The sequence below is a fragment of the Theropithecus gelada genome, chromosome 15, assembly GCF_003255815.1.
Source record: "Theropithecus gelada isolate Dixy chromosome 15, Tgel_1.0, whole genome shotgun sequence".
NCBI classification, from domain to species: domain Eukaryota; kingdom Metazoa; phylum Chordata; class Mammalia; order Primates; family Cercopithecidae; genus Theropithecus; species Theropithecus gelada.
In genome coordinates, this window is record NC_037683.1 from 81,710,555 (window position 1) to 81,728,935 (window position 18,381).

Consider the following 18,381-nt stretch of genomic DNA (forward strand, 5'->3'; position numbering starts at 1 on the left):
TATTTTGACTATCAGGCTTCAAAATTTTTGGCAGGCCCTTTTATATTTGGTTGCTGCTAATAAAATGTTGGCCTTTTTGTTTTATTTTTTATTTTTATTTTTTGTTTTATTAGATTTTGAAGAAGGGAGATTCTAAAATCTAGTTCAGGTTTTCTCAACGTCAGCACAAATAACTTTGGGTTGGATAATTATTTGTTGTGAGGAGGTTGCCCTGTGCAGAGTAGGATATTTAACAACATCCCTGGCTTCTACCCACTAGATGCCAGTAGTATTCCCCTAGTTAAGACAACCAAAAACATCTTCAGACATTGCGAAATATTCCCTGGGGAGAAAAGCACCCCGGTTTGAGAGCCATTGATCAATTTCGTTCATTCATCTTTACTCCTGCTCCTAAATACCTACATCCAAATTTTAAGTAGATCTTTCTTGTATAGTCTGGCAAGTATTATATCAAAGATAAATACCAGTTTTACAATAAAGCATTAATGCACTCTTACACTTCAACTTAAGAGGCAAATATTAACAGTAGGATTTATGAACTATTTATTAGAATAAAAATCAATGAATTTTTTAGAATTACAAAATGATTTATGTGTGTTAGATATTTTACTGAGTGAAAAAAAATAATGCTTTTTTAAATGACTTATTGTTTGGAGTAGTGATATAGTAGATTTAATTCTTCCCCCTCATTAATTAAAATCGTGTTTTAGTCAAGAAAGTGAACAAAATTCTTATTGGCAATTCAGTTGTTTCCCGTTTCGGAGACTGACACTCTCCAGTTCTCAGTTAAATAATTGTCATGGTAAAGTAATTTCCTTGAAAAGAACGGACATTGATTCAGCCCCTGTTACTCACAAATCCTATTTGAGTCAAATTGGAAAACTATTAAGTTTTTGGGAAAAAAATCAATAGGTATCAGGAAACCATTAGATCTTGTGGCCCTTGCTATATCTTGCATGAGTAATCACTGTAAACAGCTGACAGGTATTTCATTGTTGACACAGAGTGATGCTTGAGGGACCACATCTTGTCAGAGTAGGTGGACAGCTTTAGACATTGGAATGAGTTTGGTTATCCTTGTTTTTCTCCTACACTCATTCTTTTAGACAGCCCTGTCACTAACTGGGCCTATGATGCTTTGAAAAATCAAATACTTTCCTTGCTGTCAGTTTTCTTTTTCTTGTGTTATGGCATACTAATCAGGGTATGTGGTTTGGTACTGAACCAGTTTCTGTCAAAAACAAGTTTTAATTTATTATTTAGGAATAGTTTTTCCTCAGACCCAGGTTTTTATACAGTACTAAATAAATAGTGTGAGAAATAATTAGTAATGCCATAGAGTATATAATTTTACTTCTAGTTCTACACAGATTACAAGTAAATTTTTTTGGACAAGTGATTTTGGAATTATCTATATTTTGTTTTCCTTTTCCTTTAGAGTGATAATTCACTGTTTATGATCTGAATGATTATCATATTAAAGAGATGAGAAAATAAAAATAAGTCTGATGTGCACAAAGCCATACTGCTCAAATTGTTTGATAATATCTGTTATTATTATGGCATCGGTAGAAGAATGATGTTTTGTTTATATGTGGTAAAAGTTAGTCTTTTTTAAAGGAAATAACAAGAGGGATAGAAATGGAATGGGTATAAATAGTAAAAGGTTCTATCGCTATAATTCCCTTTTGCTAGAAATAGTTAAAGTTTCTATCACTATAATTTCTGTAAGAAGATATATGTGTTTACCTGTTAATTTCATCAGGACAAATTAAAACATGGATAGAATCATGTTTCTCAGTGTTAAGAAATATTTTTATTTGATGAATATTATATATTTTCAGGTGCAGTGGCTTCTATGTTTTGGGTTGATGCTGAATTAGGGAGTGATATTTATCTTGATGGTAAGTTAAAAAACAATTTTCTTTTTTCTTGTTTTTTTTTGAGACAGAGTCTTGCTTTGTTTCCCAGACTGGAGTGCAGTGGCATGATCTCAGCTCGCTGCAACCTCTGCCTCCCGGATTCAAGCAATTCTCCTGCCTCAGTCTCCCGAGTAGCTGGCGCACCATTGTGCCTGGCTAATTTTTGGATTTTTAGTAGAGACGGGGTTTCACCATGTTCGCCTGACTGGTCTTGAACTCCTGACCTCAGGTGATCCGCCAGCCTCGGCCTCCCAAAGTGCTGGGATTACAGGCGTGAGCCAACACACCCTGCCTCTTTGTTTTTAAGAAAAATCTTTATGGTTAAGCTTATTGTTGTTCATTCATATTATAACTTTAATTCCTTGCATTGTTGTTCTTTTCACACTTTAGTTTAATGATGAAGTCTTTGTTCATATAGATTAAAAAACCCCAGGCAGTGGTGGAACTGGATGTCACTCAACTCCCAATTTAGTGCTTCTGCTAAGGTTTTCTTTAAAAAAAAAAAAAAAAAGGATTTTCTGTATCCTCTGTTGTTTGATTTCTGTACTTACTATAATGTTAGAGTCTTTTATTTTAATCTACCAGGCAATATGAAGATCATATTTTTGCTCTTATTTTCTCTTGAAGATAAGAATTAAATACTCCTCCCTTACTTTATTTACCTTAACACTTTTGGGCAGTCTACTTTATAAACTTATAAATGATATGCCTTCATTTAAAATAGAAGCTTTCTTAGTTAAGCAACTATGTTTTCTCCCTTTCTCTTTCCCTTTTTCACGTTTTTAAAAACCAGTCTTTTTCTTACTTTTTCAAAACTAAGAACCATTAAGAAATTTAAGAATTATTAAATGGGCCCCATCATTGAGCTCTAATATATATGGCGTGTAACTGGTTGAATTCCTTAGGCATAATTAAACTCATTCTGTTGTTATCAGCATGTATTCAGAGATTGCTAAATGAATCAGTAGTCTGGAAACTTAGGCATATGTTATGTAAAACGTTTTTATGAGTTGGATTTGGATTTGGTGAGAGATGTTAGGAATGATATCCTAAGATGTCTCATTATTTAGGCAATAATTTAAATGTTAAGAAAATCTTGATTTTGATTATGTGAAAATAAACTAGAAATAACCTGTCTTAAGTACTTATCACATTTGACCATGTTATGAAATTTGACTTATATTTTGGATTGTAAGCTTTCTCAGTGCCAAGGAAATCTTATTTTCATATTTATTTAATTTAAAATTTTTATGTGTTTGATATCATCTCTGGTGCCTTAAAATAATTCTAGCCACTCAGTACATATTTGAAATGCATTGACTTATTACTGGAATTTAATTAAATGGCAGCACTGGCAAGAGAAAAACAGTACATTGTTTTATTGAGTAGCATTTGTGAACTGAAATAGGTTCGTTTTAATTTTCATTCTCAAGTATGGTTGCACAAATATTAATAAACACTTTTTTTAAAAAAAAGGTGATTAAAATGTTTTTTCCTTTGTAGGTATCATAACTATTGTGGATTCAAAATATGGGTTAAAAGTAAGTTGAAAGATTGTTATGAGTGGCTCATTATTGAGAGCTAGGAATATGGGGGTTGATTGTTTAATTTTCTTTATGTTTGTATCTGAAATTTTCTTTAACAAAAACCTTCTTCAAAAATATACCCTGAAGAATAGGTGAAATTTGTGTTTTAATTACTAGTTCGTGTTAAATATTTCTTGTCTATTACTCTGAGTTTGATTTGGTGATAAAATTTGGAATTATAATTTGTAATAAGCATATGGGGTTAGGATAGAGTTTAGTATATATAACTCTTCACAAGGATTCAACCCCAATATTGATAAGTTTTTCTGTTCCATAGAAGAGACTGAGATTGATAAAGCATCTGAGATCTTATTTTTCTTGTTAAATTGCTATTAAACACACACAGGAAATGAGTTTTTTAAAAAGATTGAAGACCTAGGTGATGGGTTAATAGGTGCAGCAAACCACCATGGCACACGTTTACGTATGTAACAAACCTGCATATCCTGAACATGTACCCTGGAACTTAAAATTTAGAAACTACATATTGAAGAAAATTAGGATATATACGTAGGATTAGTAAGAAGACTCTGTCCATTAAAAGGCATCTTGCATCGCTTCTTGGTCTTTTGGCTAAGATCGAGTGTAAAAGACATCCTGCTATGAATGTTTTTGTTAACTTCTAAAGTCCTTAAATGCATTTAAATGAAGTTTAATTTATAACATGCATTTAGTAAGATCTTTAAAAGTATGTTGTTACATACAGTAAAATGATATTTCTCAACTCCCTGAGTGAAATACCACTTAAGGCAGAAGAGAATGAAATTATCCCACCCACTGATTTGGTCCCAATCTGAGCATATGGATAGGGCCCAAAGCAGTAATTTCTTAGAAGTTTAAATTCAGTGTTTAAAAATTTGTGTCTGTTTTGTATCCAACCTCATAATGTATCTGAATGTGTTAATTTTTTTTTTTTTTTTTTTTTGATACAGAGTCTCACTCTGTTGCCCAGGCTGGAGTGCAGTGGCACAATCTTGGCTCACTGCAACTTCCACCTGCCAGGTTCAAGCGATTCCCTTGTTTCAGCCTCCTGAGTAACTGGGTTTACAGGTGCACGCCATCACATCCAGCTAATTTTGTATTTTTAGTACAGACGGGATTTTACCATGTTGACCAGCCTGGTCATGAACTCCTGACCTCAAGTGATCCACCTGCCTCAGCCTCCCAAAGTGCTGGGATTACAGGCGTGAGCCACTGCGCCTGGCCTGAACTTGTTAATGTTTAAGTTTGCTTTCTTTCCCCAAATCTTTGCTGAAATTATGCTCTCAGGGGATATGTCAGGTTTGTCAAATAGTTACCAATACCTCTTCACTGGGCCTTCTCTCCCTCGTTGATAGAGTGCCCTAATTTGAAAAGCTTGGAAGACAACTTTTTTAGAGTTTAAAATCTCAATTTATGAATTTATGAATATAATGTAAGAATCAAAGAATGATCCCAAATACAGTATTACAGTTTCACTCAGAAAAATTCCAATGACTGTTGGAAATCATATTTCCTGCAAAATGCTTATGGAGGTAGCAAAAACCCCCAAATTATTCATTTTGAGTGTTTATTATAGACATGTTTGAATCTATCTCTTCCATAAATTTATTACAAAATATGATATACCTATGTGACAGATAACTGCTAAGACATTTTTTTATAGACTTAGAATGCCATGCTGAAAGTCAAACTGTTTATGTATTTTATGATTATAGGAATAATTTTGTATGTGTAGTTGAGTATAGAAAAGAGTTAAATAGAATCTATTATCAGCATGATAGAGGCCAAAAAAACAAAGCAACATTCTGAATAATGCAAACACAGTAAACGTTTAACCTCCTGCCACCTTGATAAAACCTCTTAAATTATTAAATCAATATACCTACACAAAACTGACACACTGTCAGGATAATGGAAACTTTAGATTTTCTAAGTCGGATGCCAGATAAATAACTTTGCCTTGATGTAAAGAATTTTCCAACTTGTCCAATTCCTCTGGTTGCAAAGCTTGACCTCAGTAGCTGCTTGTGATTCAGAGAATTCTGAGGCAGTACAAGTAATGACACTTGGATAATGGGCAGCAATTTAAGAATGTCATGCTTCACAGAGCCAGCCCATCACAAGTAAAGCTGAGAAATGGTACCCTGTGGCCGGCCAGCCAAATTGAAACTGAAGTGGTAATTGATATCATGGGGTATCACTCTAATGGGATTGTCACCCATTGATCTGAAATATTCATTTTTTAATCATAGGCAAAGAATTGGACAACTTAAAATGACAGCTCTCTATTCTCAGGACTTGACACCCAGGCTACTGACATTGTTCTTTTCAGTTCTACAAATGTGACAGCATTTAATGCAATAGAAGCAATGAATGAAGTTACCCAGAAAAGGTCAAGTGAGAGGTTTCTTCTTGGTTCCTCTGTTATATTGCACAATCTGTTGAAACAATTCAGTCAGAAAACAGTTGGCTTGGAAAAGGCCAGAACAATAAATAGACTGACATTATGCAATAATTTTTTAAAAACTAAAATAGTGTTAGGTCTGTAACCAATCCATTTGAAAGAAATAGTTCCTTCCGGCTGCTGCGTTTTAAAAATGACACCAGACATCTTTGACACTAGATTTATTTCCACTCTGGTCAACAGTAGTGTTCTTTCATAGCCAGTGAATTTTAAGATAAGTTTTTTCTTTTCTTTCTTTCTCTTTTTTCGGTCCAGCTTCTTTCTTTATTTCTGCAGAAAAGGACACTCTGTAGCCCTTCATGAAGTTATGTCTACAGTGGTGTTATTTCAGAGAGTTCCTTTGTTTCTCTCCCTAACCCCCCCCAGCTTTATTGAGGTATAATTGACAAGTAAAAATTATATATATTTAAGGTATACAATGTGTGAATTACATTATAAAACAATCGAACTAGTTAACATATCCATCACTTCACATTGTTTTTTTCGGGGGAGGGGGTGGTAAGAACAATTAAGATCTATCTCTTAGCAGATTTCAAGTATACAATAGAATTAACTACTGTCATCATGCTGTAATTAGCTCTCCATGACTTATACATCCTGCATAACAAACTTAGTACTCTTTGACCAACATGTCACACCACTCCCCTTTAATTTCCTGTGTTTCTTGTGGTAAGTTAAATTGGGGTTTTGAACCTTAGCCTTTTGAATATGTTGGATTAATTAGTACCAAAATTATTTTTGTCTTTTTTGATATATAAGCAAAAGCTATAGTTCTTAAGCAGAGATAAGGAAGAATTTGGACATCTATGTAATATAAAATATTTTAAAAAGATTTTGCAAACATTTTTTCTGCATTTACTTATACAAGTAGAACAGAATGCCAAAATTTCCATTTTGCTTTATTTTATAAATGAAAGTCATCTGACTTAATGACCAAATGGTATATAATGTATTATTGGAGAATGTTCTTTTGAATAGAAGACAATGGTTTTATACTTTTTTGCAGAGTTTGACTTGGGAAGGTAGGAAGTCACATGAGGGAAATGCAGGGCTGATGTCTAAGGAAAATAAATGTTAGTATGCACTTATTTTTTTAAATGTTTGTATAGTTTTCCTGTGTGCGTAGAAGTGAACATTTATCCCTTCTGCTATAGTTGTATATGATTACATAGAATTTTAATAGAGTTGTAAATATTGGCAGGCTTTCATTTGGGGTGATTTTCGTTTATTTTTGTATTTGATACTTTCTCACTGCCTGGAGGCAGTAAAACGTTAGTCTACCACTGTTAGCTTTGAGTGAAGAATTCTAATATTTTGGAGAGGTAAATGCATTTAAAACATTGTACATTACCATGTGAAACTACCATTTTATTAGTTACATTTAGGCATGGAAATGCAAAAACGAATCTGTAATTCTTTTGTCATATCATTTTTATGCCCCACAAATTCATAGCCAAATAGCCCCAATTTCATATGTTAAAAAAACTTCCATAAGGTCAATAATATAATATCTTGAAAAATATTTCAGTTTAAAAAGACTTTCAGTACTATAGGATCATTCAGAGGCTGATGCCTTGCCAAAAATATATCTGTTAAGTAGATTTACTGTTAAATGGTCAGAGATTTGTTGCTGCATGTTAGATGGCATTTTTCATGTAACATCTTTTGTGTATCCCCACAACAGGAGGTGTTAACTATAATTCATTCAACAAATATTTGTTGAGTCTGTGTGCCAGGCACCATTCCAAGGTCTGTTAACAGCCTTACTATCTGGAGGCAGAGTATATAACAGTAGGACTTGTTGTAGCCTCAGGCAAAGATGAATTATGAAAAAAATATTAAACTTGGTCTTTTGGCATGGAATGATTTTTGATACAATACTTGCCAAGTTCTGTGACTTCCGTAATTGCAGAGTGGGTCTGCAGTTGAACAAGATTTTGCCTGAAGCATCATTGCCATGATTTTATTTCAGTTTTGTTTTCCTCAAAATAGAATTTGCTAAACTTTTAGAAGGAAAAGATGTTTCTTCTATAGACCTAATCAAGCTTGTTAAATAAAATTATTACCTGCTTGCTCTTAGGTTCCAAACTATTCAGATACTCCTAATGATCATCTCCCCATGAGTTATGAAACGGGCTTGGCTCTGATATATGATTATTAACTTTTGTGTAGCATTGTACACAGACTGATTTTATGTGACATGAAAGTTTTCACAAAGACTTTAAAATTATGTTCATTTTACTTGATGGGTGTGTGTTCAATTAAAAAAAAAATAGTCCATGTGATTGTATATAAAATATAGTATCCTGTGATGATGAGGGTGTTAGATTTAGTTTCTTCCTTTATAGATGAAAATATCCTTCTCTCATAATTGTTATGAAAGCTAAATGAGAAATATATATAATTTATAAAGTTAAATTCAAGGATTTAATTAATTTGTAAAGTTGGCTTCAAATATAGAGTATTACTATAATCTAGTTGCCTCTAAATCTCAGTAGCCAGCTTTTTATTGTGACAGGGAACCTCTATTGAGGTTTGAGGTAATGAGGGTAAAAATGTAATTTCCCAGAGAAGAAGCTTGTGACGTTGATGACTTTAGGGATGTAAACAGGATTATGAGGGGGAAAAAAAAAGAAACACAAAAAACCTTGCCTCCAGAGAAATGAAAACTACCACATGGGCTCTAAGTCCGTGTCAAAATATTTTTTGGAGTTAGCCTGACTCTGGAGAGGTCAGTAAAATAACTAGTTGCACTGAGAGGCCAGATTAGCAAGTATGGGTTTCTAAATGATAAACTGCTTTTAGGCTAGAATCAGAGCTGAATCAGCCCTCCCACCACTTATTTGTTTCTAGGGTGTTTGAAAGGCCTAGTACTGAGTTCACGTGATACACGATTGTGGGCTGGGGAGAAGGGAAGTATATTAGATTCTAAGAAACTGTATTTCAGTGGTTATCCTTTTTTTTTTTAAATAAGTAATAATGAATATTTAGAACAAGAACAGTTTTGTAAGAAGGAAAATACCTAAAATCTGAACTGTAATCTTCTGTGTTTTTATGACATTATGTGAATCAAAGGGGTTTTCCTTTTAAGTAAAAGAAAAAGTCAGGAGTATGAAATCCTAAACCCTCTTCTTCCGCCTATAAGACCCTACAGGTTCACTTGTAGAAAAAAAATTGCAAATGGGGAAGAAAAATGCTTTCAGCTAGAAAAGTTAGTTTTGAATTTGTGTACCCAGTAACAGAACATGTTGAATTTTTATTAGATGCAAGAAGATGTCTATAAAGTAAAATCCTTTGTGTTGACATTAGATTTTTTATTGTATTGTAGTAACTTTATTCAAACTTTTTTTTGTTTAGCATTTAACAGAAGAGAAACCCGATGGCCTTATCAATGAAGCCACTAGGTATTCATATTTAAAGTATATATTGATCACTGGCTAATTGTAAAGAGAAAAATCACTAGGATGAAAACCAAAAACGAACTAAGAAATTTTAAAACATAGTCAAGGAAAATTTATTTTCTTTTTTCCCATAGTTGAATTATTGCTATCTATTTATAATGATCTGATAACTAAACTTTTACTTAAAATCATTTTTGTCGTAGCATAAAGTGAATGCTGAACACAGGAGTTCTGTAATTTTGAGGAACTCGGGAAATATTAACATTTAAAAATATATTTTTATTATACAATTTCTTTGTGATTGAAGATTTATATATATATATATTTTTATATATATATATAATAATTATTATTATTATTGAGACAGAATCTCACTCTGTCACCCAGGCTGAAGTACAGCAGATCTTGGCTCACTACAACCTCTGCCTCCCAGGTTCAAGCGATTCTCTTGCCTCAGCCTCCCAAGTAGCTGGGATTACAGGCACCTGCCGCCATGCCCAGCTAATTTTTGTATTTTTTTTTTTTCTTTTTCTTTTTTTTTTTTTGGTAGAGATGAGGTTTCACCATGTTGGCCAGGCTGGTCTTGAACTCCTGACCTCAGGTGATCCACCCACCTCCACCTCCACCTCCCAAAGTGCTGGGATTACAGGCATGAATCCCCTGCACCCGGCCTAACCTAAGTATTTTTGTAACTTTTTTCCTTATGAAAATATGGTTATTATAGAAAATATAAATAAGCCAAATAGAAAATAGCAAAATTAGATTTGTGATGTACATACTATTGAAACCTGCTTTTTCAGTGAACTAAAGTTAATTTTGAGAATTTAGTTGTATTCTTTGAGATAAAGCATAAGACCCTGAAAAAACTAAGGAAAATTGAAAGAATTTCCAGTTTTACTATCCTGTTAAGAGAAAATAGAGCTTCTGATTATTATCATCTACTTTGTTATCTAGCATTCAGTCGACTGGATTCTTTACAGAGATAATATACAGTATATTTATAGTGATAAAGAAGAAATTTTTGCAATATCCTGATATATCTTGTGAAGTATAGCTTATTTTTTTTAAGAAATGGAGTCTTGCTATGTTGCCCAGGTTGGACTTGAACTCCTGGGCTTAAGGGATCCTCCTTCCTCAGCCTCCTAAGTAGCCGGGACTATAGGTATGGTCTGCCGTGCCCAGCTCTGAAGTATAGGTTTCAAAAAACCTGTTTAATACAGTTTTAGTATTAAGTGAACTTATTCTATGTCTTTGAAAATTTTGGTAAATATTACAGTATTTTAGTATGTAAACTCTTCTTATTTTCACCATATTGGATATCTGAATTTTATGCTTTTCTTCACAAAGAAAATTATGAGTTTAAAATCATCCTTTTGATTGTAAACTTTTTGAGACTTATCTTTGTAGCACAAGAGTAGCAAGTAAGAGAACTTAGTAAATACTTTGCGAATGGGTAATGTGAAATCTGAACTTGTATAGTAATGAATGCAATTCATTCCCATTGAAAAATCAGCGGATTAGGAGTAAACTGAATCACTCCTATAGAGCACTATATAATTCTTAACTGATATATTGATCTACATGAGGTGTTCTTATTCATTTTTAATTTGTTAACATTTCTCTTTTGATGTATTAATCTGCATGTGTGTATATTATTTTAAATTTCTTAATATTTCTTTTTGTTTGCTATTTTAGGCAAGTTGCTTTGGCAGATATCATTCTCATCAATAAAACAGACTTGGTTCCAGAAGAAGATGTAAAGAAATTAAGAATGACAATTAGGTACAAAATGACAAGTGTGTTAAGTGCCTACAGATCCATATTGTATACACAGAATATTTTTTACTCTGATTATTGCCCTGTAGAAACTTAAGGTACAAGGTTGACCTGCTTCAAGAACCATTAGGGAATCACATATGTTGTTGATGGCTAATTGTTATATAAATAGTAATGCATAAAATTAGTCCCCAGTGCTTGCAGAATATAGTTTACAGTTAATAGACTGATATTCAGGGTCTTCTCACTCCATCCTTCTCCTGTCTTCTCTTTGACTCTTTCCTAATGTCAGTCTTCCCCAACTTTACCCAGGATAGTTAATTCACTTTCCCATGGATGCATCCTGCCAGTTCCTATCTTTACTCATAATGTATTCTCCCTCTGCCAATCTCTGAATTCTTTCTTTTTTTTTTTTTTTAAAAAAAAATAATTTATTCTATAGAGCCTATTCTGTCTCTCCCCCACGCCTATGTGAAGTCTTCCCTGACTCAAGTGGTCTCACTTTTCCCTGAACTCTCACTGACTTCATCTTCCTTAACTGTCAACCATGCCTTGTCTTCCAGCTTGGTTTTTTTTTTTTTTTTTTTTGAGACGGAGTCTAGCTCTGTCGCCCAGGCTGGAGTGCAGTGGCACGATCTCAGCTCACTGCAAGCTCCGCCTTCCGGGTTTACGCCATTCTCCTGCCTCAGCCTCCCGAGTAGCTGGGACCACAGGCGCCCGCCACCACGCCTGGCTCGTTTTTTTTTGTATTTTAGTAGAGACGGGGTTTCACCATGTTAGCCAGGATGGTCTCGATCTCCTGACCTCGTGATCTGCCCGTCTCGGCCTCCCAAAGTGCTGGGATTACAGGCGTGAGCCACCGCGCCTGGCCCCAGCTTGCTTTAATATCTTCTTTGTCCATAGCCAAGGCAGATCAGCATAGGACAATCAGGACAATATGAATGATGCTCAAATATGTGCTAACAGTCATTTTGCTGACTGTTCTGGAGGCTCCCATTCCTTTTGAAAACAAAGATAGATTTTTCAAATGAGGTTATAGTTCAGGCACTTTGTTTTGAATTATTTTGTAAGACCTGAACTAACAAAAGCCCTATACAGAGAGACATTTGGTAGCTATTATTATTGGTTATCTTTAATGTGTACAATGCTTTGAGCGTGATGGCTCAAAATTACTATTCTTAGTATTTGTAAGTTCTACTGACATCAGATTTTGAATCTGTCATCTCAGTTCATATAGTACATATTATAAATTGAATCAATAAAGGTAAGGCTCATTAGATTATTTGCAATGATTAATGATTGTGGAAGAAAGAAATTCATATTTTTTCCACATATTTCATCTTATTTTAATAGTAAAGTCCTTAAACTTTACTATAAACAAAATATAATGTCTCCATGGGAAGGGTAGGTATTGTTGCATTGTGTTGAAGATCACATGGACCTTGGAATCTGCTTGAGTTCTAATCCTTGGTCTGTTTCTCATTGTCTTAGGGAGCTTATTTACCCTTTGAAAGCCTCCTCTGTAAAAGACATAATGCCTATCATAAGTTTGTTTTGAGTATTACATGAGACAATGTTGGTAAACTTTGCACAGTGCTGACACATAGTAAGTGCTCTGTTAGCTATTATTATGTAATTTTTTTCTTAGCTTACATAGTAAGTTCAAGGTATAGTAAAAAAGGGAAAAAAAAAGATGGCTGATTTTGAAAAGGTAAAAGTGATGAATGAAGATTGCTTTTACATTTTTTGACACTGGTCTTCTAATCTTGTTTCTCTTCAAAAATCTTGTGCACCATTGTGATTGCTAAGAAGAACACAATCTATTTAGCAAACGTTTTTGGCATAAAAGGAATGATAATTATTACGTGGCTTTTATATCCTTATAGAGACCTAAGCTAAATCTCTGACACTGACAATATTGACTATTACCCAGCTTGTTAACAGTACTAGAAATGAATTTGGAAGAAGCAATTTGATAAATTACACACCCTTTTGGCTTTTACCCTCCCTTTATATCAGACTTGTGACTGACTCAGAATCATATTTGGGGAGTTGAACAAAGGTAAACATGTTTGAGAGGGAATAGCCATCAGACTATAGAGTATATTCAAAAAAGAAGATTAAGAATTTTGTAAAGTAGTGGAGAGACTTGCCTCAGAATCATTATATGTGGGAAGCCTTACTCATGGGAACAAACTTGAACAAGTAGCAAGAATCTTGGGTAAGTAACCCTAAAGACAATTGAATTCATGATAGAGAATTGATGATTGATGATAGACGATGGAAAAGATAAATAGATGAGATATACAGTATGTTGAAAAGATTTTAACAGGTACTTTTTGGTGCCATACAAAGCCATATTCTATAGTATCAAAAGAGGGAGAACAGGCGTAACAGGTAGAGAACCTAGTTAGGGAACTGAAGAGGTTATTCTATAAAGGAACCTGGGATGTGTGACTTAGAATTACTGTGAATACTAAGGACAGGCTGGGGGCAAAGCCATTTACAACCAGGTTTTTATTTTTAGTGTGTATATAGCCATTTCTACTATGTATGCCTGAGGAAAAAAGTGACCACCGTAAAAATTTTGAGTATCTACTCATTTTTAAGAACATTAGGATAACTGACTACTTATGAATGACTTTTTCTAAAGTGAAGCATCTTTTTATTAATCACAAAGTAGCCCTTAATCTGACAGTTGTGTGAAGTTTTGTATATATGTTTTATTGATGTGTGAGTGGAATATATGTGATTTATGGTTTGAAGGAAAATCATAATTATATTTTAAAGCAAGTTTTGTTTTTCTGTTTTTAATTTTTTTTTGGTTCCAGATGTATTTGTGTATGCTTATTTCCTGTTTTAGAAATAATGTACTTTGTATACTTTTTTAAAAAGTTAATTTTTACTTTTAAACTTTGTCTTCCTCATCTATTATTTATTTCAGATCCATAAATGGACTAGGACAAATCTTAGAAACACAAAGATCAAGGTACTTTTAAAAAGCTATTCCTAATATACTAACAACAAATCATTTTAGTTATTAATAATAAACATTAAGTAATTGACAAATACGCTTGATTCTAATATAAGAAAGATGTAAGTGCATTTAAAAAGAATTGGATCCAAAATGTTGTTTGGAATGCTCTTAATAAGTTAGTTTGGCATATTTAGCTAGTACATTTGCCTGTCTTTAAAACTAAGATTACAAAGCCATGATAACACTATGTAAGTGTTTGCTTAAGGAGGAAGAAAAGACTTCTAAACACTCAAGAGGATAACTCAGTACAGAAATCTGAAGAAGTATATTGAGGAATCTTCTCTTAATTTGAAGTCTTTAAATGGCTTTTTAATATTTTAAAAGCCTTCTTAGTGTTTCATAGTTGCCAAAAAATACATGGAGTCTTTACCGTGAAGTTCCTGACAAATTCTTTTATTAAATTTTGATTTTCATTTTCTCTAGGTTCTGTTCCTAAAACATCTGTGAAGTGTGTTTCTGTAGATTAAACTCTGTTTTCCATTGAATGTTATCTTAATTTCAGAAAATTTCTGTGCAGGGTTTTTTTTGTTAAACTCATTTTTTTTTTTTTTTTTTTTGGTGAGAAAGGCTCAGCAGCTGATAGACTCAGCAACAGGCAGCCAGGAGCTCTGAGACTCACAGCTGGCAGTCTAGTTCAACTCAGTCTCTACTTGAGAGATTCTTTCTTTGGAAGTACAGTAGAGGCCTTAGGTGAGTGGCTTGTCTGCTATGGCAGAGATTAGAGGTGCTGACAGACTGCCATAAGTGTTAGGCAGCAGCAGCAGCAGCTGCTTATATGCATGTGAACAGCTGGGGAATTTGGTATGCATTCTCAGGAGCCACTCATCTGCTGGCAGAGGTAGCAGAAGAATGCTCTTAGTGTAAGTCCTCTACAACCATACACCAAATGTGCTCCCCGCATTTCAAATTCCACTGTAGAAAGTCTCTGATAATCTCATTTATACTATGAGCCATTCCTCAGTATCTGTCTTCTTCCTGTTAGTGTTCTACAATTCCTTTCTCCTTAATTTTTCTCCTCTTTACAAAATGTCACACAGACAAGTGCATAATACTTAAACAAGCTTTTAAAAATAATGGTCATAAATAGCTTTGGTTCTGTCTTGATATTCGTATTTATAAACATTTTCAGTCAAGTCTCTTCTCTTGTTTTCATTTTGGAAATATCCATGTCCTGAATAAAAGTTTCATCTTGATTAGTTTATTATGTAACAATTTAGTTTGTTTGACATTTCTAACTTTTATTTCTAACATTTGCTTTATTATAGAACAGTAAACATGCAGTGATTGATTTTTGTTACTTCAAGTGGATGAGTGAGCAAGTGACTAAAATCTTCTGTGAATTCTTCTTCAGTGTATGGAGGTTGCCAATGCATCTGAGAATCTAGGGACTTTCTGAAATAGTACTTCCTTGCTATGAGGACTGAAGTTGGATTAGAATCCTTTTCAATGAAGATCAGATGTCCTGAGTAGAATTTTTATTATTGGGTCCTGAATCTTACATTAAATATTCTCTCAAATTCCTTGAGGCATAGCAACTTGAGCTTACCAGTTTAGAAATTGGAGATTTGGGTTGGGTGTGGTGGCTCAGCCTGTAATCCCAGCACTTTGGGAGGCTGAGGTGGGCAGATCATGAGGTCAGGAGATTGAGACCATCCTGGCTAACATGGTGAAACCCCATCTCTACTAAAAATACAAAAAAAATTAGCCAGGCGAGGTGGTGGGCGCCTGTAGTCCCAGCTACTCGGGAGGCTGAGGCAGGAGAATGGCATGAACCCGGGAGGCGGAGCTTGCAGTGAGCTGAGATCGCACCACTGCACTCCAGCTTGGGCGACAGAGCGAGACTCTGTCTCAAACAAACAAACAAACAAACAAAAAACCTGGAGATTTGGTTAACAAAATAGTCAAAGTCACTCTTACAGAAGTTTTGTTTTATTGTTTTTTAAAAAATTTTACCATTGTGTAGCTGACAAGTACTGACAATAAACTGCTATAAGCATGTGTAGAAAAAGGCTCACCTTGAGTAGTTAAGAGTAAGGAAAAGGAATAGTGTGTGGCATCGTCTTATTGGTAAGACTTAAGTTGATTTACTAGCAAATGGAAGTACTAGTGAACCACATAGATTTCAGATGTAGGAGTAAAAGATGAGAAGATGTGTCATTTTAATCTTCTCTAGACTTTTTCCTAATTTTTGGAAATGTAAGTGGACTGAACAGAGGAAAACCAAAACACAGTTGGTCAATAATAAGTTAAATTAATTTGACAAACTGCCTGCTATGCATTTCATAGCATTTTAAGGACTATTTAAGCAACGGATAAGGCAAAAACTGCCTTTAAGGAGATCAGTCATTGGGGGGAAACAGAGAAGCAAACAAACAAAAAGGCAACATATTAGATATTAATATAAATACAAGAATTTTAAAAGCACAGAGTTCTATAATAATAGGAAAATAGAGGGAATGATTACTCAACTTTTCTTGAAAAAGAGTCAGGAAAATATTGACTGAGAAGGCAGTCATTGACCTAAGTCTTAAATAACGAGTAAGGCTTTTACAGATGGACTAGGGTAGGGACAACTTTCCAGGTATAAGGAAGATTTTGTATTCCAGGGACCTTTGAATATTTTAGAATGGCTAGAAAACTTGGTATTATGTAGCACAGAAAAAGTGGTATGACTGAAGAGATAGAGAACTTACCACAAAGGGTCTCGAATGCCATGCTACATAGTTTGGATTTTCTTCTGTAGGAAGCAAGGAGTTAGTGAAGGGTTTTAAAAGCAATATGACTCTAGGGAGGTAGATTCAATGTGGGGCTAATCTCTGAGGTATAGGAAATACAGGAAAGAGGAGCAATAGGTCGGGTAGTGGTGGAAGTAGGTTTGGAAAATGTGATTAGTTTTGTAAACATTTTTGAGTTCGAAGTGCCACTGGGGAAGGCATTTGGAAATTTATTTCTAGAGTTCAAGACTGAGCTATCATTGCAGTTTGCTCAGCTATTTACTGAGCTATCTACTGTCAATTTGGATAGTATCTACAATTTGCATTGTAGATGATACTTGGATTGGCTGGTGCACCCTGTTTGTGAGACTCACTGGAGTTTGAAGAGATGATCATTGGAAAATATCCCTAAGTAGTAGCTGCAATTCCAGCCCCACCTTGGAGAGCCAAAACACTCTTTGTTTTCACTCTCCTGTCCTTGGTCTTAAGCTACTTAAGCAGCTTTTAGACATAGGGAAAATTAAAAGCATCTCTTTTAGGAAAAACATTAGGTACTTCTGGAATAGAGAGTTCAAGAAATTAGGGGAAAAATGAACTTTTGAAGCTTTTTCTTTCCCTTTTTTGTTTACTTCATTCTCTTACTCAGTTTTAAAATGCTGGTAATGGTTTTTTGTTTTTTGTTTTTTGTTTTTGTGTGTGTGTGTGTGTGGCTATTTTAGTGCTTTGGAAAAGATCTGATGGTTTTATCTCCAAAGGAGGAAATTAATTTGATGCCATGGAAATTAGTTTTCTAGTCATATGCCTTGAATGAGTGAAGAATTTCTTTTTCATGGTGGTACTAAATTTGGGGAAAGCTATAGAAACTTTCATCTGGAAGCTTACACTTTTCTTCTTTATTGAAAATTTGGTGAGAGACTTGGATATTTTATTATTTTCTGTAAAAGAGTGTAATTTGTTGTACAGATCTAATATTGATCCTTTTTTTGGAAGTATGGAAAGAATCTGAGTATAAAGCAGAATTACCTCTGGATGACATGTATTCTCAAGGACACTGTCACAGTGAAACAATTTATTTAGAAGCTTGTGTTTCCAAATTGTTGAATTTGATATTCACAAAATTGGCATGTGTAAACTTTATTAAACTTTAAGCTGTTTCTTAAGATGAAGATGACAAACTTGGAGGGAAACTCCATTCATTTGGTTTATTTTTTTTTTTTATCTTTTTGAGACAGAATCTCACTCTGGTGTGAGACAGAATCTCACTCTGTCCCCCAAGATGGAGTGTGGTAGTGCGATCTCGGCTCACTGAAACCTCTGCCTCCTGGGTTCAAGCAATTCTCCTGCTTCACCCTCCCTGTAGCTGGGATTACAGGTGTGCGCCACCACACCCAGCTAATTTTTCTATTTTTAGCAGAGACGGGATTTCGCCACATTGGCCAGGCTGGTGTCAAACTCCTGGCCTCAAAGTGATCTGCCCACCTTGGCCTCCCAAAGTGCTG

General features: G+C 34.4%; 1 protein-coding gene across 9 annotated transcripts in view; it reads left to right on the forward strand.

Annotated features, from left to right (window-relative positions):
• Positions 1 to 18,381, forward strand: part of LOC112607609 (COBW domain-containing protein 3) — a 66,557-nt gene that overhangs the window by 27,132 nt on the left and 21,044 nt on the right. For 4 of the 9 annotated variants that reach the window (XM_025358651.1, XM_025358648.1, XM_025358653.1 and 1 more), the window contains 5 exons: positions 1,845 to 1,904; positions 3,426 to 3,463; positions 9,312 to 9,358; positions 11,051 to 11,137; positions 14,076 to 14,120. In XM_025358651.1, the coding sequence (XP_025214436.1) occupies positions 1,845 to 1,904; positions 3,426 to 3,463; positions 9,312 to 9,358; positions 11,051 to 11,137; positions 14,076 to 14,120 (277 nt within the window). Of the gene's footprint in view, positions 1 to 1,844; positions 1,905 to 3,425; positions 3,464 to 5,742; positions 5,888 to 9,311; positions 9,359 to 11,050; positions 11,138 to 14,075; positions 14,121 to 18,381 lie in introns of all 9 variants that reach the window. The other 5 variants (XM_025358656.1, XM_025358655.1, XM_025358652.1 and 2 more) reach the window with 3 other exon arrangements.